Source organism: Choloepus didactylus, chromosome 3 (assembly GCF_015220235.1).
Source record: "Choloepus didactylus isolate mChoDid1 chromosome 3, mChoDid1.pri, whole genome shotgun sequence".
NCBI classification, from domain to species: Eukaryota; Metazoa; Chordata; class Mammalia; order Pilosa; family Megalonychidae; genus Choloepus; species Choloepus didactylus.
In genome coordinates this window covers 96,132,011-96,158,314 of record NC_051309.1, presented here as the reverse complement: position 1 = coordinate 96,158,314, position 26,304 = coordinate 96,132,011, and the positions used below count along the sequence as shown (strand labels likewise).

Genomic DNA, 26,304 nt, shown 5'->3' with positions numbered 1-26,304 from the left:
CTTAACTCCACTGTGCAGTCTATAAAGTGGGAGTCACTAAAGTGTCTTCCCTCCTGACATCTCTTTATTAGTATTTAATGAGTGAAGCCATCTGAAGTATTTGGATCTGTGGTTGGCATACAAACACTGTGTAAAAGCCAGTTATCATTATTATTTTAATTTCTTCTTATTTTCTATGATCCCAGTCTTCTATTTGCCCTGATTTTTCTCACTTTTTGAAAATAATTACTTTATCATTTAGAATTGTGTGTGTGCGCACACACACACACTGTTACATAACAGAAATAGATTTTAACTAATGAGCCAAAAAACAAAAAACAAAACAAAAAAAAAACTTAGTTGGAAAGTTATGGAGTTGTCCACAAAAATGGAAGGAACAGCTAAAGGACCATGGAAAGGGCAGCTAAAAGACCATATCAGCTCTGATCATATCAGATGCAGGTAGCAAGAGCTATTCAATCATCTTGTCAGAGCACTACAGCTGGATTAAATTAGCTCCAGCTGTTTTCTGTCCTGGTGATAATCCATTTAAGATTCTATGATCCACAGAAGAGAGTCTGACCTGGTACAGATCCCCAGGCCAGCCCTTGCTAGAAGTAGGGCAATCATTTTGAGTAGTAGTCTCATCAAAAGCTGTTCACAATGAGGGTGCAGTCATTCCCCCAAGGTGCCTAGGATTTGTTACTAGATAAAAGGGAGAGTGGAAACTATGTGACCCCAAACCAACACATATTCACTACAATCCTAGTAGATGACTTTTTAAGCTACCTTAAATATTTTTCAAACAAAAATAAAGGCATGAATAAACACTGTCACAAGTGCTTAATTAGAAAATGAATGTTGGTATAAAACTCAGAAGATCTAGGCGCTCGGCCCAGCCCTTTCTCACTGAGTTAACCAACACTTTTTGGACCCTGGTTTCCTTATTTGTAAGGTGATGGTGTAAGCACTAAATGACCCCTAAGGATTGTTTTAGCACTAAAATCCCAAAGTTAGGTCCTCTGTTTTATTTGACTAAAATAATTTCAGTTTAAATGGAATTAGTCATATACAGCTTTTCATTTCTGCAGTTATTTTTATTTCTCCATGAGTAAGGGACTGTTCTAGTTTGCTAATGCTGCCGGAATGCAAAACACCAGAGATGGATTGGCTTTTATAAAAGGGGGTTTATTTGGTTACAGAGTTACAGTCTTAAGGCCATAAAGTGTCCAAGGTAACACATCAGCAATTGGGTACCTTCACTAGGAGGATGGCCAATGGTGTCCGGAAAACCTCTGTTAGCTGGAAAGGCATGTGGCTGGCGTCTGCTCCAAAGTTCTGGTTTCAAAATGGCTTTCTCTCAGGATGTTCCTCTCTAGGCTTCAGTTCCTGAAAAATTTCACTCTTAGTTGCTCTTGGAGTGTTCTTCCTCTCTTAGCTTCTCTGGAGCAAAAGTCTGCTTTCAACAGCCGTCCTCAAACTGTCTCTCATCTGCATCTCCTGTGCATTCTTCAAAGAGTCCCTCTTGGCTGTGGCAAGCTCTCTCCTTCTGTCTGAGCTTATATACTGCTCCAGTAATCAAAACCCACCCTGAATGGGTGGGGCCACGCCTCCATGGAAATTATCTCATCAGAGTTATCACCTATAGTTGGGTGGGTCACATCTCCTTGGAAGTACTCAAAGGATTCCAGTCTAATCAGCACTAAAACTTCTGCCCCACAAGATTGCATCAAAGTACATGGCTTTTTCTGGGGGACATAATACCTTCAAACTGGCACAGGGACTAATGAATATTTCTTAGTACTTTTCAGAAAATATTTCTTATATTTGTTCTAACCTGTTAAGTATTCTTTAGTAGTTTAGCTATAAACTCCTAGTAACATTTCATTTTTGGTTCCTATTACCTGACTCCTTCATCTACTAGACAGATGAGCATAACTTCATAATCTGTAGTTAGGGTCACTGAAGGATTATTTGGAACACCTCTGAAAGTGTAACTGTGATCTTTCATTGTTGTTTTTTAAACATTTAGTTTTTGTAAAAAGTGTTAGCTCGAATTAGATTATCAATTCACAGCAGTAATCAGATCTTCCTTTGTTGCTGTGAAAGTATATCTGCTATGTTTTGTTTTTTAAAAACAATGTTTAGTTTTTTAAAGTATTAGCTTGAGTTAAATTGCCAATTAAAAAAAAGTAATCAGATCTTCTTTTATTACTATGATAACATACAAATATGCTTTGTAATAGGGCTCTATTTTAAATACACAGGTTATTTAATTTGCAGTCACTTCAAAATATGTGATGTTAATTACAGGTCTCTTACTTGAAGACTTTCTGAGCCACAATGCCAAGATTGCTTATTTGTACTGTCTGTTAACAGGAGACACATCAAAGTGTCTGCAATTCTGACCAAGAGACAGGATGAAGAGCAAGGGGTATTAGCAGAAAGAGTATAAGTTAAAGGTTTTAAACTCAAATATAGACATGATTTCTTGAGGAAGTCTTGAGAATTTCTAAGAAACACTCAAGAAATTCTGATATTTATATAATTATTTTATCTTTATCATGCAAAGGTCATATTTATATGTTTTAGATCAGAAATATATAGGCAATTGTAATTAGGTCATCAGACAATCTGCCAACCAACATGTCCCAATCATGATGCCTTCCTTAAACAGTAGTCTTTAGTCTCTACAACCGTTCAGTATAGGAATGATTAAGTAGCTCTCCATTAATTTGAGAAGAAATCAATAATTCCTGGAAGAAGAATGGTGAAGTATAGTATTCAGCACTTAGTGAGTGTGCCACGCACTGTTCTCATTCCTTTACATATAAAATGCATGTCATTTTTGTACATTCCTATGGGATAGGAATTCTTTGTAACCCCATTTTATAGATGAGGAAACTGAGGTACATAGTGGTTAAGTGACTTGCTCCAGGTTATACCCAGGTTGAATGGGATTTGAATCCAGCAGTCTGGTTCCACATTCTATGCTCTAAACCACTATACTGTGTTGTCTCTCTAAGAAGTTAAAATAAAAGTAAGCTAAGATTTTTATAATATAATTTCATATTGTCAGCTGTTCTAATGCTATGGTTCAAACTGTTTTCAGAGTTTTCAAAGTTTCATTGTTACTGGTTATTGTTTGACTGCTTGCTAGCCAGATATACCTGGTTGACTGAAATTTCCTGTGTGTTCAGTTGAAGGAGAAACCCATGAGAAAAAAAATGATTAACTGCAACAAATTTGGCTAAATTATTAAAATTATAATTTCCTTGGTAACAGAGATAATGATTCTTGACCTGCCTTCTTAGTAACTAATACTAGGCCTTATCTATAATATTAATATATTAATAGATACTAAATCAATATTTTAAACTTTATATTTGCTGTATTTTCACTAGGGAAATCCAGCTCTCAAATCTGACCTATTAAAACATGCAAATATTTCCATATAACTAGAACTGATTCTGTAGATTATCAAAATAAAGATCAAATTAAGATTATAGGGGTCCTATTTAAAATAAAGTTTGTAGAATGAACTTGTGTATAAATTATCTTGCATCACATGCAGCATTTGTTATTACTGTAATTATATAAAAACTGCAGTATAGCATTAATATAAATCTAAATTAAAGAAAGGAACGTGGATTTAGAGCAAGATGAAACTGTCTCTTACTAGTTCTGTGACTTTTACCATATTACTTAATTCTCTGATCTTTGTTTCCTTAACTCTAAAATGGAGGTAATTATTTCTACTATTAGCATATTATAACAGCTAAATGAGCTTGCACTTATGATATTTACACTTTAGTAAATATTAGTTACTACCTTCACACTTGAAAAGCAAAAATTTCCCCCAATCCTACTGCTTCTGTTCCCAAATAAAATGGTTTCATTTTGCCATCTTTCTTTTCAGTGTTTTGGACTTACATGCACATACCATTTATATAGGAAAAATGCTTTTTAAAAACTCTTATTTTGTTATTTTAAACCATATAAAAATTATCTTTTATACTATTTCCTTGGGGTACAAATTTCTGTTAAAAGAAAGAAACAAACTTGTATGGATTATTTCATTGTGGGGCAAACTTGAAGTATTTGAATGTAAGTTGCATTTTTTATTTATAATATATACAATCTTGTTGAAAAATTTTTAATTGTGACTACCTGTTGCTATTTCAGAATATGGCCTTTCAAACTTCAGTGGGAATTGAATTGATTTAATGTGCCAAAAAATAATGAGGTATTTACGTATGTAATCAAATCATAAAAATAAAATGTACAGTTATAATTTATTTCTTCTGACACTTCAAATTAAAGCCACCTTAAAATAACATCTGTATAATTTTTATCTTTAGAAATTGTCATTGTTTCAGGATCTGCATGGGTTTCAATGTTATTATAAACATGATTTATTTTCCTTTTAACCAGGTACTTCTGGGTCACACCCCTTCGTTACTGTAGTAATATATCTTAGATACTGCAGTGTATTGCTCCATCTCTTAGCTACAGTTAAGTTGTGGCTTTAGGTTTCTCATTATTTTTCACTCCTTTTACCCATTATATCAGCAACATGTTAGAGATGTTAGAAATTTTTATTTGAGTTGGAGTAAAAATACATGAAGACCATTACTATCCATCTCCAAACACTTAAATTTTAATTGAGGTGTTTTTGTTGTAACTATGCAACCTCCTGTGGTAAATATGAGTGACTGCTCTTTTTTCTTATGTTCTTTTAAGCAAAGTCGAGCAGCGGTTCGGCTGAAGGAAGACATGAAAAAGATAGTGGCAGTGCCAGTAAACGAGCAGAGGGATTCTACCTATAAAAAGTTATTTGGAGTCAGTCTCCAAGAACTTCAACAGCAGGGGCTCACTGAGAATGGCATTCCAGCTATAGTATGGAATATAGTGGAGTATTTGACACAGCATGGTAAGTTGTTGTGTTTTAATCTCTATGTTTTTACATTGCCTTACATACAAGGAAAATGTTTTTGTGTCAATTATTTCACATTGTATGATGAGAATATACTCTAAAACACTTTAATTAGAATATCAAATTATTGTGTATTTTATTTTTCACTTGAAAAGGTCATCGTTTTGAAAGCACTAACTTTAATTATTGGAATTTCTAGTTTGAAATGCTTCCTGGTTTTAAGTAATAGAGTACAGACTTTTTTTTAAAAAAAGTATTAACAGTGAATTATGTGGATTAATTGAATTCCAACAACTAGTCACTAATTTTTAACGTAATAGAACACATTTTTAGGTATCTCTTTCAACTGAAATCAATCATGAACTTGTTGGCTGCCTTGATTGTCTTCGTAAGCTTTGTAGAGCTAGCAAAGAAGTATAGCCTACAATGGGGGGGGGATGTCATTTACTTTATTTACTTTTTTTTTTTTTGGTAGGTCCAAGTGCGTTTCCTTCTCTCCTTCCTTCCTTCCATCCTTCCATCCATCCTTCCTTCCTTCCTTCTTCCTTTCTTCCTCTTCCTTTCTTTCTTTCGATATATTCATATACCACGCAGTCATACAAAACAAATCGTACATTCGATTGTTCACAGTACCATTACATAGTTGTACATTCATCACTGAAATCAATCCCTGACACCTTCATTACCACACACACACAAATAACAAGAATAATAATTAAGGTGAAAAAGAGCAATTAAAGTAAAAAAGAACACTGGGTGCCTTTGTCTGTTTGTTTGTTTGTTTCCTTCCCCCATTTTTCTGCTCATCCATCCATAAACTAGACAAAGGGGAGTGTGGTCCTTATGGCTTTCCCAATCCCATTGTCACCCCACATAAGCTACATTTTTATACAGTTGTCTTCAAGATTCATGGGTTCTGGGTTGTAGTTTGATAGTTTCAGGTGTCTATCGCCAGCTACCCCAATTCATTAGAACCTAAAAAGGGTTGTCTATATTGTGCGTAAGGGTGCCCACCAGAGTGACCTCTTGGCTCGTTTTGGAATCTCTCAGCCACTGAAGTTTATTTCATTTCCTTTCATTTCCCCCTTTTGGTCAAGAGGATGTTCTCCATCCCACGATGCCGGGTCTACATTCCTCCCCAGGAGTCATATTCCACGTTGCCAGGGAGATTCACTCCCCTGGGTGTCTGATCCCACATAGGGGGCAGGGCAGTGATTTCACCTTTCAAGTTGGCTTAGTTCACCTGCCCAGGTGGCTTAGCTAGAGAGAGAGGCCACATCTGAGCAACAAAGAGATACTCAGGGGGAGACTCTTAGGCACAATTGTATGCAGGATTAGCCTCTCCTTTGTAGTAACAAGCTTCATAAGGGCAAGTCCCATGATAGAGGGCTCAGCACATCAAACCGCCAGTCCCTGGTGTTTGTGAGAACATCAGCATCAGTCCAACACTTCCGCATTTCCCCCCAGCTCTGCAGGGGGACCCTGCATATATATTTTTATTCTCTGCCCAAATTACTTTGGGATGTGTCACTATTTCACTCTAACCTATGGAAACCTACCATATCTCACTTCCTATTCAAAGTTCCGTGTAATTGTGGTGTTTGAACCAACAGACTGTAGAAGTTATACTGTTTAGAAAATATAGATTGTACACCAAATAAATACTTCTTCCCTTGGTTTCACATGGAAGTTGAAGTTTTAACACACAGTCAATTTTAACCTTCACTCTTTGGCCTGATTTCCCCAGTCTTAGTCAGATCTGCTTCATTCATGTCTCTAACTGAAGTCTGGGCTCTTTTTCAGCTTTTTTTTCTTGACAGTTGCTATATGCGGTGATACTGACATTCATATCTGCTGAGCTCTAGCTCTGAGTTTCATGTGTCACACAGATACCCAATGTTTCAGACACCAGTCAGGTTATACACAAACGGATCAGCATCTCAGAGTTTGGAGACAGCTGTTACAGTTCAGGAATAGATTTGACTGCTGTAAGAGCTTACGTTCTAGGGACCATTATAATAATCGTTTCCTTGTTGGGCTGTGTTCTAAGATCTATTCTGAGCTTACACATTGTAATTAGTCCTTACTGGTGAGGCATTATAGTGTTTGCCTTTGTTTTTGGCGTACTTCACTCAAAATGCTGTGTACAGGATCCGTTCACCTTGTTGTGTGTGTCACAGCTTCACTCCTTCTCATAGTTGCTCAATGTTCCGTTGTATGCGTACACCCTAGTTCACCATTCTGTTCCTCAGTCTATGTATCCTTAGATACATACACACATTGCTAATCATGAATACTGCCTCCAAAAACACCAGTGTGCAAATGTCCATTCATGTCTCTGCTCTCAGATCTTCCAATTACATACCCCATAATGAGGTTGCAGGACCTTATGGTCCCCACATACTTAGCTTCTTGTGGAACCACCACATTGACCTCCAGAGAGACTATACCATTCTGCTTTCTCATCACAGTAGATAGGTACATCCCTCTCTCCATGTTTTCTCCAACACTTTTACTCCTATTTATATTTTTTCCTACTATTTTATAGAGTTACATTTACATACCATACATTTATCCACAGTGTACACTCAGTTGTTCACAGTATCATCATAAAGTTGTACATTTATCACCACAATCAGCACTTACTTGAACATATTGATTACTACCAAAGTTTTTTTTTTTTTTTTTAGGAAATAATAAAAAAGATGATAAAAAGAAAAATAACATGTCATACAATACAATATAATAATAAGGACACAAAACAACACCACTACCAAAAATCCCATATCCCTCCCTTGTATCCCCCTCTCATACACATTTAGCTTTGGTATATTGCCTTTGTTACATTTAATGGAAGTATATTACAATGTTACTGTTGACCATAGACTCCAGTTTGCTTTCATTCTGTTTTTTCCCAAATACCATCCCTTTATCAGTACTCTGCATGGTTGAGATTCATTTGTTCTTCCACATGTAAACACATTTTTTTAGTGGTACATGTAGTAATGGTCATCGGCCACTCCAGTTTTTGCCAAGTTATACAGTCCAAATCTTTATCATCTATCTTTACCTCTGGTGTCATACATTCCCCTGTGCCACCTCTTTCAGCTTTTCTTGCAGACATCTTTGTTCAGTGTACTTACAATATTGTGCGACCATCAAACAGTATTATGCTATCTAGTTCTGGAGCTGTACAATCAATCCTGCTGAACATTCTGTAGTCCTTCACTATCAAATGCCCGATCTCTACCCTCTTTCTGTCTCCTGGTGGCCTGTGTTGTCAGCTTTTAATTCTCAAAGTTTGTTTATTAATATTAGTTCATATTATTGAGACCATACAGTATCTGTCCTTTTGTTTCTGGCTAACTTCACTCAACATAGTGTTCTCAAGGTTCATCCACATTATTATATGTTCCATGTCTTTGTTCTGTCTTACAGCTGCATGATATTCCATCATGTGTATATACCACAATTTGTTTATCCACTTGTCTGTTGATGGACATTTGGGTTGTTTCCATCTCTTGGCAATCATGAATAATGCTGCAATAAACATTTGTTTACAAATGTCTGTTTGTATATTAACTTTTAGTTCCTTTGAGTATGTACCTAGCAGTGGAATAGCTTGGTCATATGGCAAATCTATACTTAGCTTCCTAAGGAACCTCCACACTGTCTTCCAGGGTGGTTGCACCCTTCTGCATTCCTACCAACAGTGAATTAGTGTGCCTCTTTCTCCACATCCTCTCCAGCACTTGTCATTTTCTGTTTTTTGGATAATGGCCATTCTGGTATGTGTGAGATGATATTTCATTGTGGTTTTGATTTGCATTTCCCTAATAGCCAGTGAAGTTGAGCCTTTTTTTGTATGTTTTTGAGCCATTTGTGTTTCCTCTTCAGAAAAGTCTCTGTCCATGTCTTTTGCCCATTTTTTGATTGGATTGTTTGTCTTTCTGTTTTTGAGTTGTAGAATCCCTTTATATATTTGGGATATTAAACCCTTGTGTGATATGTGGTTTCCAAATATCTCTCATTGCATCAGTGGCCTATTTACTTTTCTGACAAAGTCGTTTGATGTACAGAAGTGTTTAATTTTCAGGAGATACCATTTGTCTATTTGTTCTTTGGTTGCTGGCACCTTGGGTGTGAGGTCTAGGAAACCACCTCCTATCACAAGATCTTTAAGATACTGCCCTACATTTTCTTCTAAGAGTTTTGTGGTCTTAGTGCTTATGTATAGGTCTTTGATCCATTTTGAGTTAATTTTTATATAAGATGTGAGATAGGAGTCCTCTTTCATTCTTTTGGAAATGGATATCCAATTCTCCAAACACCAATTACTGAAGAGGCTACTCCATCCCAGTTGCTTTGGCGTGACTGCCTTATCAAAGATCAATTGTCCGTAGATGCGAGGGTCTGTTTCTGAACACTCAATTTGATTCCATTGGTCAGTATATTTGTCCTTATGCCAGTGCCATGCTGTTTTGACCACTGTAGCTTTTGCAATATTTTCAAAGTCAGGTAGTGTGAGACCTTCCACTTTGTTCCTCTTTCTCAAGATATTTTTGGCTATTCGGGGCACCTTGCCTTTCCAAATAAATTTGGTTTTTGGTTTTTCTATTTCTGTAAAGTAAGTTGTTGGGATATTAATTGGTATTGCATTGAATCTATGTATCAGTTTAGGTAAAATTGCTATCTTAACTACGTTTAGTCTTCCAGTCCATTAACATGGTATGTTCTTCCATTTGTTTAGGTCCTGTTAGATTTCTATTAGCAGTTTCTTGTAGTTTTCTAGGTAAAGGTTTTTGTGTACTTGGTTAAGTTTATTCCTAAATACTTGATTCTTTTGGTTGCTATTATAAATGGAATTTTTTTCTTGATTTCTTCCTCTTGTTGCATATTCCTTGTGTATAGGAACAATGCAGATTTTTGTGTGTTGATCTTATAGCCTGCCACATTGCTGTATTTGTTGACTAGTTCTGGTAGCTTTGCTGTAGATTTTTATGGATTTTCTACCTATAGATCATGTCATCTGCAAACAATGAAAGTTTTACTTTTTCCTCTCCAATTTGGATACTTTTTATTTCTTTTTCTTGCCTAATTGCTCTAGCTAGCACTTCCAGCATGATGTTAAATAACAGTGGTGACAGTGGGCATCCCTGTCTTGTTCCTGATCTTAGAGGGAAAGTATCTCCCCATTGGGTGTGATGTTAGCTGTGGGTTTTTCATATATTGCCTTTTTCATATTGAGAAAGTTCCCTTCTATTCCTAGCCTTTTCTGCATCAATTGAGATAGTCATGTGGTTCTTCTGCTTTGATTTATTGATGTGGTGTATTACATTAATCAATTTTCTTGTGTTGAACCCGCCTTGCATACTTGGAATAAATCCCATCTGGTTGTGGGCATAATTCTTTTAATGTGCTACTGAATTCGATTTGTGAGTATTTTGTTGAGAATTTTTGCATCTATATTCATTAAAGACATTGGTCTATAATTTTCTTTTTTTTTTTTTTTTTTTTGTAGTATCTTTGTCTGATTTTGGTATTAGGGTGATGTTGGCTTCATAGAATGAGTTAGGTAACTTTCATTCTTCTTCAATTTTTTTTGAAGAGTTTGAGCAGAATTGGTACTAATTCTTTCTTGAATCCTTGGTAGAATTCACATGTGAAGCCATCTGGTCTTGGGCTTTTCCTTTTTGGGAGCTTTTTGATGACTGACTCAATCCTTTTACTTGTGATTGGTTTGTTGATGATATCTGTTTCTTCTTGAGTCAGTGTTGGTTGTTTATGCTTTTCTAGGAAGTTGTCCATTTTGTCTAAGTTGTCTAGTTTATTAGCATATAGTTGCTCATAGTATCTTCTCATTATCTCCTTTATTTCTGCAGGATCAGTAGTTATGTCTCCTATCCCATTTCTGATTGTATTTATTTGCATCTGCTCTCTCTCTCTCTCTCTCTCTTTTTTGTTAGCCTAGCTAGGGGTCCATCAATTTTATTGACTTTCTCAAAGAACCAACTTCTGGTTTTGTTGGTTCTCTCTGTTGTTTTCCTGTCCTCAGTTTCATTTATTTCTGCTCTAATCTTTGTTATTTCTTCCCTTCTGTTTGCTTTGGGCTGTTTGTTCTCTAATTCCTCCAGGTGAACAGTTAATTCATCAATTCTTGGTCTCTCTTCTCTTATAATATAGGTGTTTACCACAATAAATTTCCCTCTCAGCACCACCTTTGCTGCACCACATAAGTTTTTATATGTTGTGTTTTCACTATTTGCCTTGAGGTATTTAATAATTTCTCTTGTGATTTCTTCCTTTACCCACTGGTTTTCTAAGAGGATGTTGTTTAGCCTCCATATATTTGTGAATTTTACAATCTTCTGTCTGTTATTTATTTCCAGTTTCATTCCATTATGGTCTGAGAAAGTGTTTTTTATAATATCAATATTTTAAAATTTGTTGAGACTTGCTTTGTGACCCAACATGTGGTCTATCGTAGAGGATGTTCCATGAGAACTTGAGAAAAAAGTATATCCTGCTGCTGTTGGATGTAGTGTTCTAAAAATGTCTGTCAAGTCTAATTCATTTATCATACAATTCAGCATCTCTGTTCTTTACTGATCCTCTGTCTACATGTTCTATCCATTGTTGAGAGTGGTGCATTGAAGTCTCCAACTATTATTGTAGTGGTATCTACTCCTTTCAGTGTCCTCAGTGTTTGCCTCATGAATTTTGGGGCATTCTGGCTTGGTGCAAAAATATTCATGATTTGTTATGTTTTCTTGATGAATTGATCCTTTTATTGATATATAGTATCCTTCTTTGTCTCTTTTACTTGTTTTGCTTTTGAAGTCTAATTTTTCTGATATTGATATAGCTACTCCTGCTTTTTTCTGGTTGTTGTTTGCATGAAATATCTTTTTCCAATCTTTCACTTTCAGTCTATTTTTGTCCTTGTGTCTAAAGTGAGTTTCTTGTAGACAGCATATAGATGGGTTCTGTTTTTTAATCCATTCTTCCAGTCTTTGTCTTTTTATTGGGGAGTTTAATCCATTAACATTCAGTGTTATTACTGTAAGGGCGGTACTTCTATTATTTTGTCTTTTGGATTTTATATGTCATCTTATTTTTTCCTCTCTCTCCTTTTACCTTTCCTGATAATCTTCATTTCTGCACTCTTCTCTAACTCATTCTCTCCTGTCTTTTCCTATCAGCCTGTAGCACTCCCTTTAGTATTTCTTGGAGCGCAGGTCTCTTATTCACAAACTCTCTCAATGTCTTTTTGTCTGAAAATATTTTCACCTCTCTCTCATTTTTGAAGGATGGTTTTGCCAGGTATAGAATTCTTGGTTGGCAGTTTTTCTCTCTCAGTTTCTTAAATATATCATGCCACTGTTTTCTTGCCTCCAGGGTTTCTGCGGAGAAATCTGTACATAGTCCCTTGTATGTGATGGTATTCTAGTTTGCTAATGCTGCTGGAATGCAAAACACCAGAAATGGATTGGCTTTTATAAAGGGGGTTTATTTGGTTACAAAGTTACAGTCTTAAGGCCATAAAGTGTCCAAGGTAAGTCATCAACAATCAGGTACCTTCACTGGAGGATGGCCAGTGGTGTCCAGAAAACCTCTGTTAACTGGGAAGGCACGTGGCTGGTGTCTGCTCCAGAGTTCTGGTTTCAAAATGGCTCTTTCCCAGGACGTTCCTCTCTAGGACATTCCTCAAAAATGTCACTCTGAGTTGCTCTTGGGGTGTTTGTCCTCTCTTAGCTTCTCTGGAATAAGAGTCTGCTTTCCACAGCCATCTTCAAACTGTCTCTCATCTGCAGCTGCTCTCTCAGCTTCTGTGCTTTCTTCAAAGTGTACCTCTTGGCTGTAGCAAGCTGGCTCCTTCTGTCTGAGGTTATATAGTGCTCTAGTAAACTAAACAAGGCCCATGCTGAATGGGTGGGGTCACACCTCCATGGAAACCATCCAATCAGAGTCATCACCCACAGTTGGGTGGGGCACATCTTCCTGGAAACACTCGAATTACAGTCTAATCAACACTGATACATATGCCCACACAAGATTGCATCAAAGATAATGGCCTTTTGGGGGACATAATACGTTTAAACTGGCACAGATGGATTGCTTTTCTCTTGCTGCTTTCAGAATTCTCTTTGTCTTTGACATTCAACAATCTGATCAGTAAGTATCTTGGAGTAGGTCTATTGGGATCTGTTCTGTTTGGGATACAGTGTACTTCTTGAATCTGTACTTTTCTGTCTTTCATAAGAGTTGGGAAATTTTCAGTGAATATTTCTTTTATTTTTCTTTCTGCTCCTTTTCCCCACTCTTCTCCTTCCAGAATACCCATAACACATATATTCGTGCGTTTCATGATGTCTGTCAGCTCCCTAAGACCCTGCTCGTATTTTTCCATTTTTTTCACCATCTCCTCTTTTGTGTGTATGAATTCAAATGTCGTGTCTTACAGTTCACTGATCCTTTCTTTTGCCTGTTTAAATCTACTGTTGTGTCCGTCCATTGTGTTTTTCTTCTCCTCCATTGAGGCCTTCATTCCCATAAGTTCTGCCATTTGTTTTTTCAGGTTTAGGAATTCTTCTTTATGGTCATCCAACGTCTTCTTCATATCCTTCATCTCTTTTGCCATATCTTCCAGGAGTTCATTGAATTGCTTTAGCATTAGTTGCCTCAACTTCTGTATATCAGTTGAACTATTAGTTTGTTCTTTTGGCTGATCCATATTTTCATGTTTCCTAATATGACTCATTATCTTTACTTGTCTAGGCATCCAGTTTTCTTGATTAGTTTATTCTGGAACTCATTTTCACTCTTTTACCTAGGTGTTTCTCGTTTGTTGGCTTTATTCTCTAACCTTTATTGTTCCTTTCAACTTATTCTAGACCTCTAACTTAGGTTCTATTTAGTTGATTGGAGTTTTTCACCTCTTGTTTTTCTGTTTCTTGCCCTGCCTCTATGTAGCCTTTTTGTGAGAGGGTCTCTTCAGATATGGTCAACCCCAGTTAAGTTTTCCCAGTCTAGAGAGACCCAGGTCTCATGAGGAGGATATAGTTTTTCCCTGAGAATGAGACCCTCCTGTGAAGCCTCTAGAATCGGTGCTTTTCCTCTCCTCTCCGGCAGTTGGCGCTTGCCAGCCTCCAGCTCCCCCACCAGTTTAAGGAGGTGTGGAGCCTTTAGTTCTCCAGTGACTCTGTTCCTGTCAGGAATGTGACTGACTGAAACTGGAATCTGAATTCCAGCCCCTGGGGTCTGAGTTCCCAGAAGGAGGACTGCTAGTTGAGCTGGACCTCCCTCCACTCTCCCAATCCTAGGACCTCCAGTTGTCTCCCAGGGGCACTATCCCCTTCTCCCCTCTCCTCTTTGGGGCAACCTCAGCTTAATTCCTTTGTCAGCTTGAGTTGCCAATTAAAGACAGAGGTGGAGACCTTCTTTAGAAGTGAATCTGTAATTCAAAGAAGTCCTGGATACTCTCTCTTCCTCCAAGACTAGCCTAGACCTTCAGCTTGGGCTTTCTGATAAAAAATAACTACATATGTTACTTTTAGATTAAAAAAATAGAAAAGAAAAACAAGAAAAAAGAAAAAAAAGGTGTCCCTTTTCAAAGCCTTTCCCCAGTCTGGACATTTTGTCAGTGTCAGAATAGAGCATTTAAAGATGTACTTTGGGCTATTGTCTGATAATTATTCTCCAACAGCTTCAATTCCACCCCTGCTGGGGGCTACTGATGTGCAAAAAGATAAGGAATCAGTGAGATAGGATAAGGGACAAAATGTAGATGGGGGGAGACTTTTTTGGAGCCAGGGAATGGGTGTCCGCTTTTATGTGTTCCCACCACCTTCTCAGAGCCCAGCCCTTCTTTAGCACCCCAAGCTCCAATAATTAATTCATTTGTTAATTAATTCTGCAGTTGCGGCTGGATTGAGCCCCGCTTCTTGCCCTCAGCAGATTGTTGTGTTTTTTTTTCCCTTTCAGGGAGCCATTGCAAGACAGTCCATGGGGTCTGGGTGGGGAGGGGAACTTACAATGTTTGCTGTGATCTCAGCTTTTCTTCCAGTTCCAAACTTGTGTCCGATGTGTGACTGGTCACCAGAGAACCCCAAAACACGGTTTCATATAGTTCTTGGGTAATTACCAGCTGCTCTAGAGGAGAGACTAAGTTCCGTGCCTCACCACTCTGCCGTCTTGCCCTGCCCCTCCAGGAAATTGGTTCTTATAAGGACTGTGCCCATTTGGATGTATTATATCCTCCAAAATGCCATTTTCTTTAATGCAATCTTGTGGGGCAGATGTATTAGTGTTGATTAGTTTGGAATCCTTTGATTTTGTATTTCCATGGAGATGGAATGTTTGTGTTTGCTTGAGTGTTTGGTTGAGTGTTTCCATGGAGATGGAATGTGAGTGAAATGTTTGATTGGAAATTTCCATGGAGATATGGACCTATTCAGGGTGGGTCTTGATTTAATCACTGGAATCCTATGAAGAGCTCAGACAGAAGGAGCTCTGTGCTGCAGCCAAGAGAGACATTTTGAAGACAGCCATTGAAAGTAGATTTTTTCTCCTCCAGAGTTTGCCTGGAAGAAAGTAAGAGAATACCCCCATATGCCTAGAGAGAAATGTCCTGGGAGATAGCCATTTTGAAACACAGCCTGGGAGCAAAGGAAGAAGACGCCAGCCACATGCCATCCCAGACAACAGAGGTGTTCCAGGTACACTGACCGTTCTTCTGTGAAGGCACCCTGTTGTTGACACCTTAGCTTGGACACTTTTATGGCCTTAAGACTGTAACTTTGTAACCAAATAAACCCCCTTTATAAAAGCCAATCTATTTATGGTATTTTGCATAACAGCAGCATTAGCAAAGCAGAACAAGTACTTCACCCATATCGGATTAAAGCACACTCCTCATTCAGTGTGGGTACACCTTAACTAATAACCCATTACAAATGAGTTCATACCCACAGGATCATGGGTAGGGATCTGAACATTCCTTTTGTGGAAGACATAAGTCAATCACCAATTATCTGCCCTCTGGATCCTCAAAAGACAAGTTCTTCCTACATGCAAATTCACTCATTCCATCACTATACCTCAAAAGCCTTAAGCCATTTCACTAACAATGCTAAGTATAATCTCTTAAAAATCAATTGGGGCATGGTCTATTCTGAGCAAAATTCTTCTGTGATGGACCAGTGAAACCTAAAATACACGTTATCTGCTTCCAGTGTACAATGGTGAGACAGGCATAGGATAAACATTCCCATTCCAGAGGGGAGAAATTAGAAGGAAAAGAGGAGTCATGGATCCTTGCCAGTTTGAATGTATTATGTCCCCCAGAATGCCATTATCTCTGATGTAATCTTGTGCAGGCAGATGTGTTAGTGTTGATTAGATTGTAATTCTTTGGGTGTTTCCATGGAGATGCTACCCACCCAACTGTGGGTGTGACTCTAATTGGATACTTTCCATGGAGTTGTGGCCCCACCCATTCAGCATGGGCCTTGTTTAGTTTACTGGAGCACTATACGCTCAGAAAGAAGGAGCGAGCTTGCTACAGCCAAGAGGGACACTTTGAAGAAGTCAGAGAAGCTGAGAGAGTAGCTGCAGATGAGTGACAGTTGAAGATGGCTGTTGAAAGCAGACTCTTGTTCCAGAGAAGCTAAGAGAGGACAAACACCCCAAGAGCAACTCAGAGTGACATTTTTGAGGAACTTCAGCCTTGAGAGGAACTTCCTAGGGGGAAGTCATTTTGAAACCAGAACTTTGGAGTGGACTCCAGCCACATGCCTTCCCAGATAATAGAGGTTTTCCGGACACCATTGGCCATCCTCCAGTGAAGGTACCCAATTGTTGATGACTTACCTTGGACACTTTATGACCTTAAGACTGTAACTTTGTAACCAAATAAACCCCCTTTATAAAAGCTGAACCATTTCTGGTGTTTTGCATCCTTGGCAGCATTAGCAAACTAGAACAGATCCCAAAGAAGTCCGAAATGCAGCAGGGCAAACTCCATTGCATTTTAAGTTCTGAGAATCATTTACTAATGGATGTTTTGTCCTCTGGGCCTGCTGGCACAGCAACCCAACCCTTTACTAATGCTTGCACTGTAGTCATTCTCTCTCATCACTGGAATGGGGTCATTCTCTGCCCATCACTGGGGTGTAGGCCCCACCCTCTCCAAGCATGGGATGGCTGCAAGCCTTTCCTTGAAACAGGCCCATCATCTCTGAGCTTGGGACAGCCGTACTCTCCCTGAACAGTGGGGTGCAAGGTCACTCAATGCAAGCACTGGGGCAGTTGACCTGCCTCCTCCAAGCATCAGGCTGAACCTGGCCGTTCCATAAAAGTAGGAGAGCCTGCTCTCTTGGCCCGAGGAGATCACTTTGGTCCAGACCTCAGCTTCCATGGAGCTGCCCTTAAAGTCATTCTGCCTTCAGTTTTTCCCTTCTCTGTCCCTTTCTGGTGTTGTTTCTATTCATACAAATATCACAAAAACCTTGTTGGCCTTGTGTGAAGTTCTGGGGGGGAGGGGAGGATCCAACCCTTTAGACAATCAATTTTCCACAAATTCTTCCTGGATAACTTCATTTCTAATTCTTACTTCCACTGAAATGGCTGACTGGATCCATGTTTAGCATCTTCTCTTTAGCAAAAGGTTGTTCAGTTCAACACTCCCAATGGAACCCTGTCCTCTAGGGACTTACTTCTGGAAGCTCAGGGCGGTCCCAGATAGAGCCGCACACTAGTTGGCTAGTGTTTCAGTTTGCTAAAGCTGCCAGAATGCAAAATACCAGAAATGGATTGGCTTTTACAATGGGAATTTATTAGTTCACAAATTTATAGTTCTAAGCCCATGAAAATGTCCCAGTTAAGGCATCAATAGGACAATATCTTCTCGAAGAAAGGCTGATGTCATATCTAATTCGTGTGTCACATGGGAAGGCACATGGCTGGAGTCTGCTGGGCTTCTCCTGGGGTTAGCTTCTCGTTTCTGTTACTTTCTCCAAAATATTTCTGGGCATTTTCTAAGCATCTCTGAGCTCTCTTCAAAATGTCTCTGCCTTTTATCCTCTCATAGAGGAAGCCAGTAAACTAATTAAGACCCATCTTGACTGGATGAGATCACATCTCCATGGAAATAATCTCATCAAAAGGTCCCACCCACATTGGGTAGGTCACATTTGAGCCTAATCAAAAGATCCCAACCATTATAAGTATGCCTCCTGTGCTAGTTTGGCTATACTGTGTCCTGCCAAAAGCCATATTCTTTGATGCAATCTTGTGGCAGATGTATTAGTGTTGATTAGATTGGAATTCTTTAATTGAATGTTTCCATGGAGATGTGACTCAATCAACTGTGAGTGAAACGTTTGATTGGAAATTTCCATGGAGATATGGACTGTGCGCATTCAGGGTGGGTGTTAATTGGATCACTGGAGTCATATAAAGGAATTCACAGAGAGAAGGACCTCAGAACAACTGACAAGTGATGTTTTGAAGAGCAGCTGCTGCTAAGAGAGGACAAAACGCCCCAAGAGCAACACTTTGGAGAATGCCATTTGAAGCGCAACCTGAGAGCAAGCAGACACCAGCCAAGTTTCTTCCCAGCCGACAGAGGTTTTCCGGAAGCCAATGGCCTTTCTCCAGTGAAGGTAGCCATTGTTGATGCCTTGCCTTGGACACTTTATGGGCTTAAGACTAACTTTGTAACGAAATAAGCCCCCTTTATAAAAGCCAATCCATTTCTGGAATTTTGCATAATGGCAGCATTAGCAAACCGGAACACCTCCACAAGATTGGATCAAAAGAACTTGGCTTTCCTAGGGTATATAACAGATTCAAACCAGCACAGATAGGCTGAAAATTTTCAAAATGTTCAGTTTCTGGTTTCTTTGTACTTAAGAGTTCAATGCTCAACTTATCTCTTTCCTCTTGCATTTTACTACAAGCTGCAAGGAAAAATCAGGCCCCACCTTCTACACTTAGCTTAAACATCTCCTCAGCTAAATATCCAAATTCATCATTTTAAGCTCTACTTTCAATCTGACATCAGAACACAATTTTACCAAGTTCTTTATGACTTTATAATGAGCATCGCCTTTCTTCCAGTTTCCAATAGCACGTTCATCATTTCCTTCTAAGGCCTCATTGGAAGTACTTTTACTGTCCATATTTCTTCCAACACTCTCTTCAAACAATCTAGGCTTTTGCTATCAAGTAACTCACAGTTCTTCCAGCCTCTACCCTATACCCCAATTCCAAAGCTGTTTCCATGTTTTTTTGGTATTTGTAAAAGCAGAACCCCATTTCTGGTACCAAAAACTGTATTGCTATTCCAGCTGCTAAAAATATACCATACAATGTGTTGGCTTAGACATTGGGATTTTCTTGGCTCATGTTTTTTTGAGGCTAGGAGAAGTCCAAAGTCGAGGCCTCAGCAAGGCAGTGCTCTCTCCCTGAAGACTCTGGTGTTCTGGGGCTTGCTGCCAGTGATCCCCAATCCTTGGCTTTTCTGTCACATGGCCATGCGCATGGAGAGACATGTTCACTTTTCTCTTCCATTTTCTGTTGACTTCCAGCTTCTGGCTGCTCCCCATGGCTTTTCTCTGTGTCCAATTTCCTTTGCTTATAAGGACTTCAGCTATATTGCATTAAGGCCCACTCTCATTCAGTTTGGGTATACCTTAACTAATAACATCTTCAAAGGTCCTGTTTACAAATAGGTTGGCACCTGTGAGAAACAAGCACTATTCCTAAAAAGGAATAAACGCTCACCCAATTGTGGAGAAGAAACGAATTTATTCACGGTCTTGCAAGAACGGGCGCCCAACCAAAATGTGGGGGTTGGTGCCCAGAACAATAGACCCAGCAGTATTTATTCCCTACACCTAACCGCAAGTCCCTCCCCTGTTTCTCCATTGGCTGGATACTTCAGAGGTTACATTCTATTTGACAAGCCTAACTAGCCCGCCCAAATTTGAAACATGCAGCCCGCCCAAACTGGAGACATTTGAAAAAAGTCTCCTGTGCAAACTTGGAATGTTTGAAACAAGTCTCCACCCCTCTTTCCTTTGTTCTTGAGCTGCAGAGCCGGTCTGAGCTAGTTTGGTAACAACTTATGAAGCTGTTTAAGGAAACTCTACCCCGAGTCTCCACCTTGCAAGGACAGTAGATAGTGGGCGGATAAGCAGGGGGACTGACTGTGGATTACAGTGTCTTTTTAACCTTCTGCCAATTCCTTAACTGCCCCCACCCTGTGTGAAAGCTAAACTTAATCTAATTCTCACACACCCACAGGACCAGGGATTGGGATTTGATCATGCCTTTTGTGGGGGACATGATTCAATCCCCAACAGAATCCCGCAATAGAAATTTGTGAGAAGCCCTGTCCATAAGTTTCTCTATAGAAACATACACCAACTTTTCACATGGCTGTATGGCAAGACAGTTCAGACTCCAGAAAGTCAGGTATTTTGTGTTAATTGAAAAAAGATCTATGTGCTCTGACTACCAGATAGTAAATGACAAAATGGTATTTTATTCTGAAAACAAAGCTAGGCCCATATTCTTACCTCCAAAGGCATTCTTTCCCTATTTTTGGAGTAGGTTAAGCTGTAGAAGTGCTAGATTCTTAGAATACAGCTCTGGATTTGTTCAAATGCATAAAACAATTAAATACCAAAGGTGTTATACATAACCAGGCTGGATTGGTCTACCAGATTTTGAAATCAGATGTTAAGTTAGATCGTTGATAGGACTCATATAAATACCCAGTATTGAGTAAAACTGCATTCCACTGATTTAGATACAAATGGATCTCTCAGTAATTCATTTAATCTGTTAAACAGGGTTGTTTAGTAGTATTTAGGTAACAAAATGTAACCTCCTAAAGGAATATTTTGGTTTTGGCATGATCAGTGTTCTTATCTTTTCCCCAGCAATAAACAATAGCTTGATGTTACTCTAGTTATATAAAATTATTTCACATTTTACATTTTAATGCATAAAATTATCATGGTAGGGGGCAGTTCTAGCCAGGCCTGTTGCCTTTCCCTAGGACCCAAAAATAAATCCTGTGCTCAGAACCAGGTGCATCAGCCTGGAAGGATAAAATGTAAACCCTTAGTAGATAAGGGGATTGAGGTATATTCTTTCACATGTTGTTCTGAGCATGTCTGATTTTGATGGGCATGTTTTATGATTATCTGTCCCTGGTAGGGAAGGAGCGGGATTCATCCACTGGGGCACAAAAACACAAGAAAGGGGTGCTGTACATAAAAAATTTCCTTGTATCAGCCAGGGATTGAGGGATTGAGACCTGCTAGCTATGGGGAACCGACGCTCATTAGCAAAGCTGACTTTGTCCTGCCTTTTCTCTGTGTAAGTAAAATGTCTTTCCATCAGAGCCTGTGCGAGTTGTGCTTTTGCTGACAACCGTGACATCTGTTTTGGAGTGGGTGACATCTCTTTAGGTGTTTCTCTTTCTAACTGGCAATTATATTTGTTTTTTAGAATAGTTAAAACACTCATGTGGTTCAAAATACAAGAGTGTATAGAGTGAAAAGTCTCCCTAAACCCTGTCCCCTGACCATTCATTTCCATTCCCCAGAAATAATCTGAACTATACTATTTTGGTATATCCTTACTTAGATATTTGATGCATATATAAGCATGTATGTGTATGTTCCTTTTTCCCTTTTAATACAAATATAGCACACGTGCATACTGTTCTGAATATTACTTTTAAAATAATCACTTAATAGTATATTTTGGAGATTTCTCCATATCACATCAGGAGGTTTACTCATTTTTAATTCTTTTTTTCCCTCTGTGTGTTTCCACTAAATGTGTATATCATTTCTTTAAGCTATCACATACTGAAGAACATTGAGTTGTTTTCAATCTTTAGCTGTTTACAAACAATGATTCAATAACTAACCTTCAATGTGTCATTTCAAGCACATGTGAGTGTATCTGTAGACTAACTTTCTAGAAGTTGGACTTGCTTAGTCAAAGCATATGTGCATTTGTAGTTTTGATCATGTTGCTAGTTATTCTCTATAGGAGTTGAACCAATTTACGTTTAAACCAACAGTGTATGAGAATTTGGCAAATGCTGAATCGAGGATTGGTTTTCTTCTACCCCTCCTTAGCATATTCCTTGGTTGCCCAGTAATAGGGGATATTCAGGGAATTCACACTAAACGTTAATAGCGTACATCTGACATTCTTTCATTCATCAACAACTAGGGATGCGAAGTATAATCATGAGTGGAGTCTTTTCAAAATACACATACATCAGCAATGCACCAAATCTACTGAATGAGAATTTCAACTGGACAAGAGGCGGTAGGGCCTGGCACCTCTATTTTTAAAGGGTATTTAGGTACTTATGGTATAAACAATTGGAAGTCCCTAATTATATTTGATATTGTCATCTTAATAAACCAAAGAGTTTGCATAAATTTGAAAGTTGGTATGAAGTTTGAAGGCAAGATCCTTCACTTACTTTTATTTAATTTTACAGTTTTTCAAATCAACAAATATTTATTGTATGCCTACTATGCAGGAGTCACTCTGTCACATATGAGGATATAAGAGTGATCAGTTGTTTAATTTAACCATAGGTAGATATTTGATCATACTTTAATGTTTAATGTAAATTCAGGCATTTACCAATTTGACATGAGGGAAAACTCTCTATTATCATAAAGTAGTTTTAGGACAGAAAGGGTTTAAATCTCTACCTACATCTAGGCCTTAAACAGACTTTCAACTTTTTCCTTTAAAAAATGAGCATGTGTATGTATCTTTTTCCTTTTTAAGAGGAAAATGTTATTGTAAGTGATAAGGCATATCATCTTTATACTATTTTAAAATATCTAATTTTGCTGTTTGTATTAATGGATTCCTTCCCTTACCTGAGTGTCATGTAGCTATGGATTATGTTGTTTTAACTCATGTAGGATTCTCCAGTTACCACCAGGAGTCAGAAAACACTTACATATAGTGGTACTACCTTCTGGTCCAAAGCATGCTATTAGATAAATTCTGATTTCTTGCATATTTAGTTTCAAATGATGTATTCACACTCTTTTGAAATAAATAATTCCAGTTGTACAATATGTCACTGTGAATGGTACAGGCTTTATTTAACATAATTGTTCTTTCATTTATAAATCATTATTTAATTTCATGATTAACACATATCTCCTGAAATAAAATATAACAGAATCTCTGAAATGTATGAGAGTAACTCCACTTCATGAAACCTTCTAGATATCTCCTTCCTCCTAGATTCTGTTTTAATCATAAATTCCTAAAAATTTAGAGTAAGAAGAGGTCTTAGAGATTTTATAGTCTTAGAAGCTTATATAGTTATTGGATATATTATTATAAGCTCATATGAGAATTTTTCACACTGTATGAATTCTTTTCCCCCAGATTGTAATATATCCATATTCAGGGGCACCATTCTCCTGATTGAAAATCACTAAGTATAATGAGAGTTATTTTGAGTGGAAGATGTCCCTGACCGGAGAGAAGAAATTTGTGCAAGTAAATGGAATGGAGACAGAAAAAAAAAAAAAAAAATGGTTGAGAAGCATTAATTTTAATGACATCCATGTACATGTTATCTTTTCACTTGTATGGCCAAGTGCGATCAGGAGCCTTGAAGTCCACAGTGAAGTCTTAGAACTGAGTAGCTATTTTGGAATGGCTAGAAGTATATTTATTTGAGGGAAGGCTTGAAAAAAGCCTGTTGGAAGGGAAAGCCTAAGGTCAAAGCTAGAAAAACACCGTGGGAAATCAGATCAGTGGGGCGTCTCTGGTTTAAAGACAGGAGGCAAAGTTAGAGCTGGGTAAATGTAGGAATAGGACAAAAATTTTTAAATTTTCAGGATTTTTGGCCTTGATCAGGAATGGAATTCTCTGTTATTGGGTGTTAGCTGCTTGATACCAGAATAGATTTCTGAAGTTAAACATGACCTCTGTAGAGTAGAGGAAACAGTGCTTGAAGACTATAAATGAGTTAGCTGAAGTTTCCCAATAGTACCTGATATTCTGCAGTTACTTAAAGGAGTGGCATATCGTATTAAATATCTACTGCTGCAAAACAGATTACCCCAAAACATAATGAATTAAAACAACAATATTTGTTATTATCTCATAGTTTCTATGGATCAGGAATCTGGCACAGCTTGGTTGGGTTCTCTGTCTTAGAGTGTCTTCCAAGGCTATAATCAAGAAAGTATGGGCTGAGGCTGTAGTCAGTTCAGGACTCAACTGGGGAAAGATTCACTTCCAAGCTAACTTGTTTGTTTGTTGCCAGGACTCAGTTTCTCCTGGGCTGTTGAATTTAGGGCCTCAGTTACTCACTGGCTGTCGGCCAGAGTTTGCCCTGTTTCTTACCACCTGGGCCTCTCCATAGGATACCTCACAAAATAGCAGCTGCTTCATTAGTGCAAGCAAGTAGGAAGATCTAAAGAGAAAGTGTGTGTATAAGCAAGATCAGTATCACAGTCTTCTATAATTTAATCTCAGAAGTGATATCACATCACTTTTTCTGTATTCTGTTGTTAGAAGCAAGTCTCAAGGTCCAGGCCCGACTCAGTGGGATGGGATTATTACATAGGGTATGAATACAGCAGGTAGGGATCAACTGGGGCCATTTTAGGAGCTTCTTACCACACATACTGACTGCTGTCTCTTCTAATTGGATGGTGCCCTAGACATACTAGTTGCTAAATATTTTTCACAGCCCTGGTTTCATAAACACTTTTTGTCAGCACTTGAGCTAAACTTCTTATTAACTTTTAACATTTATGTTCTTCTCAGCCAAATAATATGTCTATGTGGGAGAACTCAAACATGTTACCAAACTGCCAACTCTATAACAGTAATGATAGTGTTTGAATTTTTCTCTCACAATTGATTTTTTTAGTACCTAGGATGGTGCCAAGCCCTCATTAAATATTTGTTGAATTAAAGGGTTCATAAAATGTTTTATCAAATTACAAATTAAAAGGAAATTTGCTCCTTCTTTTTCTTTAAAAAGAGCAATACAGTTAGCAGGTAGAAAAGGAAGCAAAGGCTGATACAAACGAGCACTTCCCTAAAAAAACTAACAGACTTCATTGTTTTGTCATTGTTAAAGTTCACCATTAGGCTTTCAATGGAAAAGTGGCAAGTTGAGTCCTTGACTGACTCTTTCTTCTGCAGTCTTAAAGACTAGAAAGATTGTTTCTGACACCTTCAGCGGTCCTCTACTGTCTGGCATGCTTGCTTACATGGGTGTGCTGTCTCCTTAACCTGACATGCTGAGCTGGAAATCATCTTCTACTCTAACCCAGCTTCCTGTTCTGACTTATCTTATACCTTGTGTTTCTTTCCTGATTACCAGTTTTCAAAACTTAAAGTTACTTTTCAATCCTTCCTCTTCTTTACTTCTCTTTTGTACTAAGTTAACAAATATCTTTATAATCTCTTTTTCATTTCTTTTCCACCATAATCTCAATCGTAGTGCTGTACCATAAAATGTCATCTCCCTAAGGAAGCTCTCTGCCCTTTCTAGTCTCTACCTCTTAGCTAACTAAATCTTTCTTAAACCATGACTATGTTGAGTCTTTTCCCTCACTTAGTACTTCAATGGTAAAGTCTTCACTCTTTAACTTGACATTCATGGTCCTGTCTATTTCTTCAATTTTATTATCCCATTGCTCTTTGACCTAAACACTCCACATTTTCATCTGCTGGGCTTTCCTTGTGTTATCCTATTTTTACTTCTCAATTTATGTTTGTTTCTCTTTTTTAGGGGAAGGTTAAGGTTTTGTGAGTTCTGAAGCGTAATCGTGTCTTTGGGGCCCTATTTAAGAAAAAGAATACAGAATTGAGAGTACAGAATTAGGGGCAGAGCCTTGGAAAAGGGCCAAGCGAAAGACAGGCCATGAAATTTAAGCTTTGTTAAATTCACAGTAAATCAGCCTCAGACCATCCATCTTGCCTATTCTTTAACCAGAGTTTAAGTTTACTTCCTCCTTGAAGACACCTCTGCCAACCTCAGCCTACTGTGCTTTCCTTCATAAACTGATTGAAGGTAAAGATCTTGTCTTATACCACTTTATTTTCTCAGAGTGTTATACTGAGAAATGCTGCTTATTTCTTTTTTTTTTTTTATACTGTATAACGTTCATTAAAAAGTAAATACTATTTACAGAGCAGACTTTAATCCAATAGTAGGTAATGGTCAGGCAGATGTTATTTATTAGTAATTTGGGTTTTCTCCTCCCCCATTGACTTCAATTTTTTTGTTTTATGTGCCTATATTTTTCCTAGTATATCTAGTTTTCTTTTTTTTTTTTTTTTTTAATTTTTAT

The 26,304-nt window shown here is 38.1% G+C and overlaps 1 protein-coding gene across 5 annotated transcripts in view; it reads left to right on the top strand.

The window, feature by feature from the left end:
* FAM13A (family with sequence similarity 13 member A) overlaps positions 1-26,304 on the top strand; it is a 380,146-nt gene that overhangs the window by 51,796 nt on the left and 302,046 nt on the right. For 4 of the 5 annotated variants that reach the window (XM_037830247.1, XM_037830249.1, XM_037830246.1 and 1 more), the window contains exon 2: positions 4,723-4,912. In XM_037830247.1, coding sequence (XP_037686175.1) covers positions 4,756-4,912 — 157 coding nt within the window. In that variant the 5' untranslated portion in view covers positions 4,723-4,755. Of the gene's footprint in view, positions 1-4,722; positions 4,913-15,577; positions 15,634-26,304 lie in introns of those variants that run through there. The other variant, XM_037830250.1, reaches the window with a different exon arrangement.